The sequence below is a fragment of the Haematobia irritans genome, chromosome 2 (assembly GCF_050003625.1).
Source record: "Haematobia irritans isolate KBUSLIRL chromosome 2, ASM5000362v1, whole genome shotgun sequence".
Taxonomy (NCBI): domain Eukaryota; kingdom Metazoa; phylum Arthropoda; class Insecta; order Diptera; family Muscidae; genus Haematobia; species Haematobia irritans.
In genome coordinates, this window is record NC_134398.1 from 224,025,891 (window position 1) to 224,034,563 (window position 8,673).

General features: G+C 33.0%; 1 protein-coding gene across 1 annotated transcript; it reads left to right on the top strand.

The window, feature by feature from the left end:
* Positions 1–4,188: 4,188 nt before the first annotated feature.
* On the top strand, positions 4,189–5,969 carry LOC142227179 (glutamine synthetase 1, mitochondrial-like). The gene has a single exon (XM_075297581.1). It carries the CDS (start codon positions 4,454–4,456, stop codon positions 5,657–5,659), a length of 1,206 nt encoding a protein of 401 aa, XP_075153696.1. The 5' UTR covers positions 4,189–4,453; the 3' UTR covers positions 5,660–5,969.
* The last annotated feature ends 2,704 nt before the right edge of the window (positions 5,970–8,673 follow it).

The window sequence follows — 8,673 nt, forward strand, 5'->3', positions numbered from 1 at the left end:
TTTCCATCACAGTTGAATATTGGTTTAGTGCCACTTAAGAGCATATTGATATGTTGGCGGGATGGTAGAATAATCTTAAATTTCTCGTTAATTTTTGGATTTGTTAAAAATCCGAAACCTTTCTAAAATATATATAAAATTCTGTTCATTCAGATCTTTTTAAATGTAAATTGATTTATTGGTAAGGCAATTCTCATCATCCAAGGAAGAAGAGAGTGAATAATATGAGCGGTTGAATGCTATGTGTGCCCACTGTGGACAAATAACAGCACCGTTATTTTTACGTGAGACGTTTATACATTTCTTGATCTTTTCAAATGTAAATTGATTTATTTATTAGTAAGGCAATTTTCATTATCCAAGGAGAAAGAGAGTGAATAATATGAGCGGTTGAATGCTATGTGTGCCCACTATGGACAAATAACTGTAAATTGATTTATTGGTAAGGCAATTCCCATTATCCAAGGAGAAAGAGAGTGAATAATATGAGCGGTTGAATGCTATGTTTGCCCACTGTGGACAAATAACATCACTGTTATTTTTATGTGAGACGTTTATACATTTCTTGATCTTTTCAAATGTATGTAAATTGATTTATTGGTAAGGCAATTCGTATTATCCAAGGAAGAAGAGAGTGAATAATATGAGCGGTTGAGTGCTATGTGTGCCCACTATGAACAAATAACAGTACCGTTATTTTTACGTGAGACGTTTATACATTTCTTAATCTATGGTAAAACAAATGGACTGCTGGAATTATTTATAACAATTTATAACTAATAATTTAATCCTATTAATTGGTTCAAACACAATAAAAAGCTATTATAAATCGAAGAAATTTTGATGCTATTTTATAGACAATGGAATATCAGTGTAATGATGTTTGGGATAGAGTTTACAGAGTTTGTAAACAAACCGCCATTATGTTTGCTAGGTAACATCATCCTGTAATTTCAATGTCACTAAAAATCTAAACAAGCAAGGCACCCACCAGCAAATCGTTATCACATAACACGGAGGCAACGCATATACACAGAAGCTGTAAGTTTTAGTGTGGAGAGTTTTTCTCTTTGATTTATATATTACAAAAATGAGAAAACAAAAACATTGAAAGCTCGTAGTAAGTAATTCTACGTACCATATGATTGACGACTCTGTCTATTTTTGTTGTATGACCGAAAGCCCATGAGGAGATAAAAATATTTTTTTGTTTTTGTGAAAAAAAAACAATGCAATAAAAAAATTCTGTGTTCACCGGTAAAATCGAAACTTGGTAGTTTAATTCATAACAACAATAACAAATAAAACGTATATGATATACGTCATATATGGGTCACTCTTACCGTGTAGAAATGAAAAAGCGTCATTAAAATAAAAATACACAACTTTTTGTTATTTACATATTTTATTTATTGTTCATATATCAGGATTACAAAATTTTGTGTAAATATGGAGATATTTTTTTGTATTTCTGTTATACAAATATTTATTATTATTTTATTCGAAAGACCACAAGATGAAAAGAAAGAATTGAGCTTCGAACAGGGTACGAGTATAATGACGTTGATTGACATGGCGAATTGACTGACTACACTGCAAATTTAAGGATTTTGGTTAACTATGAAAAACCAAAAATTAAGAAATTAAACAAGCGGTAATAGATATTTTTATCCGAGTTTTAGTGCATAATTTATACACCGAAAAAAAGTAAACTGTTTTATAGGAAGAATAAGATAACTCGTGCAAAAATTAAACTTAATTGTACTCCATTGCATTTCTTGTTTAGAATTAATACCAAAGGGCAAAATATTTGGATTCAAATCAACTTTTTAGGGTTTATTTTTATTGAATCCTAGCAAAAAAATTCGAAGTTCTTCTCAAGGCACAACTTTAAAAGAACTTCCAAAAATGCTCTCCCAAAGATGTTCTTTATTTTAACTGAACAGGAAGTTCATTTGAGTCAACTTCTTTATCAAGTTCACAAAGCTCAAATTTGTATCTTACATTTATCCTTCCTTCAATTCATCACTCTTTTGGATCGGAATCATTTTTATCTTTTTATCTGTGTACACACGTATACCAAAAGGCTTCTCTACATAATGGAAATTCTAGTAAGATGACCAATTTATCTCTTTTTAGAGTTAAGAAATGCCAGATATAAATTGGAATTTAAAAATGAAAATTTTCCATTCGTATAAAAATAATATTTTTTCATTAAACGGTTATTTTCCACTAAAACAAAAAAAAACATAATGAACAAATTCTAGCAAACAGAACAATGTCATCACCCGCACACAAATTTTATTTAAAACATAAGCAAAAAAACCTTCCACCACCACTAAAATGGCATCAGCTGTTAATGAAAAATCACAGGCGACCACACAATTAAATCCCTCGTACATTCGTTAATGAGCGGCTAACTACTCGTCTCTTGATCCATCACCTATGGTGTGGTAAATGCTTTGCTATTAGTGGAGAATATGTGATGAGGGGAAGTGAGAGTATAGTCTAATAAATGAGGTGAGCTCAATTCGAATAACAAACAGGTAGCTAAGCTCCAATAGTCTCTCATATCCTCTCTCTCATATAATATCCTACTCTTGAAATGATAGTATCTGGTGGCGGACGGAGGGTAGTATGATTGTTTAGAGAAACATCAATTTACAGTTCTCCACTCGTTACATTGATTATCAAACTGTGGGCAGACTTCAAAAGAATTTATTCATGGCAAGATGCCTTGATATGGATGTGTAAGCACACAAGCACATCAATAAACACTCGTTTGCCAAGGTCTCCTCTAGAAACCACTTGTGATATTGTCTTTGAAGAAGGTGAAGCAGTGTAGGTCAAGGGATTGAAAAATCGATAATTCTTTATGAGGTGAAATAGGCATAAGAATGTTATAAAGAACATTTCTACTTTGATTACTGCCATCTAAAACAGTTTTTAATGAGCTTCAATGGGGTAACACATTGGGTATTAATGATGCAAGATTATGTGATATTGTCTTTGAAGAAGGTGAAGCAGTGTAGGTCAAGGGATTGAAAAATCGATAATTCTTTATGAGGTGAAATAGGCATAAGAATGTTATAAAGAACATTTCTACTTTGATTACTGCCATCTAAAACAGTTTTTAATGAGCTTCAATGGGGTAACACATTGGGTATTAATGATGCAAGATTAAAGTCGTTATATGATCTAGAATTGGCAGTTCGTCCGATAGTTGAGACTAAAACATAAAGCAACATAAAATTAAGGTTACAATTTACACAATATTAGGGAAAAAATTCTCTATAATAAAGTTATTGTAATAAAATTATTTTCATAATGATTGATTTTAAATTTTTTCTTTAAATTTAGAACCCGAATCTGTGAAATTTGGATTTCCATTGTTTAGGTAAATGCATTTTCATTAAGACCGCTCCGCTACGGTCAAATTGTACAATTCGGTTAGAAACTGCCACCAAATCTGCGGTATTCTTCGGATTAGTTTCCAAGCGGTTGCTTGGGGTCACAAATATCTGTCGTACGATGAGGTCATCACCATCACGAAGACCTATTTTAAAGGCCTGGAGACAAAGATTTTGGCAATTCTTTATTATTCTATAGGTTGTGAAATGGGTTGAAATATAGTCCGTATATTAATTGGACAATATTTCAACCTATTAAATATTCACAAAATGTTTCGCAAAACTTAAAATTGGGATAATTCCTTATCTCACGTTTTGAATTATTTAAATATAGCATTTATTCCAAATTAAAAACAAATCGAAACAAAATTTCGTAAACTTAAAATTGGGATAATTCCTTATCTCAGAAAATTGTTAATTATTTTCTCCAACCTCATGGGATCGCGCTGAGTATAGAATTTCTACTTTAAAAGGAAACGAAAAATTTTCTAATAAAATCTCAATGGAAAATTACAGAATTGTCAACATGAAATGAAGTAATGAAAAACAAAAAAAAAAACACATTCTTATCTCTCCAAACCTCTGTTTTTGAATGAGGAAAAATAGTAACAACAACAACAACAGACACATCTAATATGTGACACTTTCAGGTAGTTGACAATCGAAAAGAGAAAAAAATCAAATGACAAATGCAGCCAAATCTAATGAGAGAGTGCGAGTAATGGGATGCTCGAGGAAATTTTATTTTCAAAATAAAAACGATCGGCGAGAAGCCAAGGCAATCATAAGGAATCCTAACGTTGTCGGGCTAACGTCGCGCGTTTATTTTGTGCAGCAAAAACGGCAGAGCAACGATAAAAGAAAGACTGAAAAAAACGAAATTAGAATATTGAAACATAAAACGAATATAGCAAGAAGAAAAGTGTGCATTCAAAATAAATTTTGTAATAAGAAAATAAAGAACAACCAAAAAAAAAAAAAAAAACAAGAAATTGAAATTAAAAAAAAATTAACGATATTATTGAAATAATATTTAGAAAAAAATGGCTTTACGTTGTGCCGGTCTGTTCCTTAGTAAGGAAGTGTCCTCCAGCCTCCAACATCAAATGCGTGCTCTAAGTGTTACACCTCGGGTATGCGGTGCCGACTTCTTGAAGAATTCCCCCAACACCGCTTTGGACAAATCGATTTTGGGTCGTTATCGCAATTTAAAAACTCCTAGTGAACGTATCCAAGCCACTTATTTATGGGTTGATGGTACTGGTGAAAATGTTCGTCTAAAGGATCGCGTCCTTGATAAAATTCCCACCTGTGTTGAGGATTTGCCCAAATGGCAATACGATGGCAGCTCTACATATCAAAGTCATGGGGAAAATTCTGATACTGCCCTGGTGCCTCGTGCCATCTACAGGGATCCCTTTAAGCCTGGTAAACACGATATAATCGTTATGTGTGACACCTATCTGGCCAATGGGGTACCTACTCCCTCAAACAAAAGGCGCGCTCTGCAAGATGCTCTTGCCCAAGTTGAACATGAGGAACCCTGGTTTGGTATTGAGCAGGAATATACTCTCCTCGATATTGATGGTCGCCCCTTTGGTTGGCCCGCCAATGGTTATCCAGCAGCCCAGGGTCCCTATTATTGTGGGGTGGGAGCTGATCGTGTTTATGCTCGTGATTTGGTTGAGGCCCACACTTTGGCTTGCCTTTATGCTGGTATAGATTTTGGTGGCACCAATGCCGAAGTGATGCCTGCCCAATGGGAATATCAAGTTGGGCCCAGTCTTGGTATGAAAGCTAGTGATGATTTATGGGTATCTCGTTATATACTACAACGCATCGCTGAAGAATTTGGTATTGTGGTTACTTTTGATCCAAAACCGGTAGAAGGTCCCTGGAATGGAGCTGGGGCCCATACGAATTTCTCCTCCAAAGCTATGCGGGCCGAGGGTGGCATGAAAGCCATTGAGGAAGCCATACACAAATTAAGTAAAAACCAAGAACGCCACATTAGAGCCTATGATCCCAAAGAGGGCAAGGATAATGCCCGCCGTCTGGTAGGACGTTTGGAAACTTCCAGTATTGATAAATTCACCTGGGGTGTGGCCAATCGCGGTGTGAGTGTTCGTATACCCCAAGGTGTAGCCAATGCTGGTAAGGGCTACTTGGAAGATCGTCGTCCCAGTTCCAATTGTGATCCTTATGCTGTATGTAATGCCTTGATAAGAACTTGTCTGCTGAATGAATAAGGCAATGGTTTTTGTATAAACGAAATTAATTAAGTTTAGTTAAGGTCTATTTAATATAAGAGAAAACGAATAAAACAGGAAATTATGAAATATTGTAAATAGTAAACAAAGTGATTAATTCATGTGCTAAATTTATAAGAATTTACAAAAAATTATTTAATTTTTTTTTCTCAAAAAAAAAAATCTCATACTTTCATACTGCCAACATCATTTCATAAATGAAATATTGTTTTTTTTTATTTCTTTGCAATTTTATATACTACTTTAATTTGTATCCAATAAAAATAACAAATGAAGATATAAAAATTTATTTGGGGGTTTGATTTTTCCTATGGAAAAAAGAAGAACAAAATTAATTTAACAAATGAAAATTCTAAATTCTAAAATTCTAAAAAAAAAAAATGTTTACAAAAATATGAAATATACACTGAAAGAAGAGTTTGATTTTTTTACAGCAAATTTTAGTTTTTACTCTTTAATTCTATGATTTGTTTTAGTTTAGTTTCTTTTTGCAGTAGAATCTCATTTATTCGATGACCTCTCCCTCTATCTATCCCTCAACGACAGACAAAATAATTTAGATAAGGATTCTCATTCAGTATAAAAACAAAGTGTCACTAAAATGAGCACGTTTTGAATTATTTAAGTATAGTATTTATTCCAAATTAAAAACAAATCGAATATATGGGGACGAAAAATCATTTAAACCGAATCTTGTGAACTCTTCGTTAAGGATTGGAAATAAACAGATTTCCTACAGAGTGAAGAACCATAGATCGATATTAGACGGCTTCAGTGTGTAGATAAATAGTATTTATAACAAAAGTTTTTTAATAATAAAATTTTGGTAGTTTTTCTTTTAAATAACCAAATATTTCGCAACAGGAAGAACATTTTCCATAGCTTTAGAGAAAATATAGCATTAAACTGAGAAAACATAATTAACTCAATTTTATGAAATTTCTCTTATGGGAGTGTGCATTCACTATTGACTCTTTCTTAGATTTCAGAGCAATGGTTTACCCTCAAATGTAGGAAAGTGATAAAGAGAGTTAGATGAAAGTAGAAGCGACCTAGTCTTATTCATATGAGATAAATTCCTCCTTGTCCCACATGGGATATTCTTGAGAAATATAAATACAATGGATTTTAAAGTTTTCACAGTTTTTTCATTTTTTGTTTATTTTGTTGTTTATTAATTTTAACCCATTTAAAAATGTTGTAACCTGTGTATTGAGATTCCATAAAAAATATTTTGATGGATTACAAAGTAAGTAGCAAAAATTCTATAACCCTCATCGCATGATATAGGGTATACTAAATTTTGCGATAATAGCGTATTAAACATTCTGCTGCAGTGTAGTGACGAAAAATAAACTCAGTTAGTAGGCGATCGCTAAATACGTCTCAGTCGTTGACATTCTAAGTTTCTTGGCATTATTTTTAGAAATTCATTTGATTTGGTTTTTTGCCTATTCGCCAAGTCTATCAAATACGAGTATAAAAACACTTATGCACTTTCTCATGACGTTGCTGGCAAAGATTTTGTTTTCTTGGTTTCAGAATTTTTGCTTGTGAATTTGAATATAAATCGTATAGAAAATTGAAAGTCATTACGACGTTTAACCAATAAGAGAGTACATGATAATTTTAGATGATTATTAAAATTGAAGTTATACGTTTACTCAAAAACGCCAATAAAACAGATCCAGAGAGAGTGAGAGAGATCAAATTTGTTTTGCTGGAAAAATTTCCCCAGTAAAAAATTGCAAGACAATTTTTTTAAATGTTTATGGTTTCTAATAGAGGTGTGCACGTGAGTAATATTTTACTCATGCGCACGCACACTCACGACGGAAAAATCTTACTCACACACACTCACGCACGATATTGTTTGGTAGGACTCACGCTCACGCACACTCACGAAAAGAAAATTTGTACTCACGCACGAAAATGTCGTGACTCACGAAAAATACAGTGACTCACGAAATATATGTCGTGACTCACGACAAATGCCGTGACTCGCGAACAATTTTTTGAGTAATTTACCTTAGCGACGTGTCTGAAAACATGAGCATTATTAAAATCGAGAGCGTTATTACACTCTGAACATTCCAGGTGTCACTAATATTGTAAATGAATTTAACTCTTAAGCGTTTTATGTTGGTGAGCGCGATTATTTTCGTGAGCGTAAATCTTTACTCACGCACACTCACGAAGATATTATTTTCGTGACTCACGCTCACGCACGACATTTTGGTTTGTTAATCACGCACACTCACGCCGTTGCCATGAGCGTGACTCACGACTCACGCGTAAGTCACGACAATTTCGTGTCACGTGCACACCTCTAGTTTCTAATACATTGTTTGACCTCAAATAATTTAAATATAAAATAAATAATTATAATTAATAAATAATTTTAATAATTTGTATCATTTTATTAATTCTTACGCTGTATTTTTTAAGAATTTGAAACAATAACTTTAACGACCATTTTCATGTAGTTCCATTAGGCTTTGACTGCCAGTTAAGAGAAAGTAAATTGCAAATATCTTCTCTTCGGATAACTATAACCGAAAAAATCTGCAGTTAAGTTCCTAACTGACATATGAATATATATGACAGACATGTCGTCAGTACGGGAGTTAAAATTATTCCTTGAAAATATGACAAAAGCGGAGTTAAGATTATTCCTTGAAAATGTGAAAAAACCAGTTATACCATGTTGAAACAAAGGAACTCCAGGAAGTGCATTTTTTTGTACCTTAAGAACAACTTAAATTTTTTTTGTTGGGTTCTTTATTCTTATATTTCTCTTTGATCTCTCAATATGCTCGCACAACATTGAATATACAATCCGCTCTCGAATACACTAATTGCTACTCTCTTCATGACATCAATTGACAATTGTTCTTTAATGAGAATATCAGAGAAAATTTAAAATGCTAACGGTAAAATATTGAAACGACCTGATTTTTGCAATAGTTTAGTTATGTTTGGAAATTAATTAT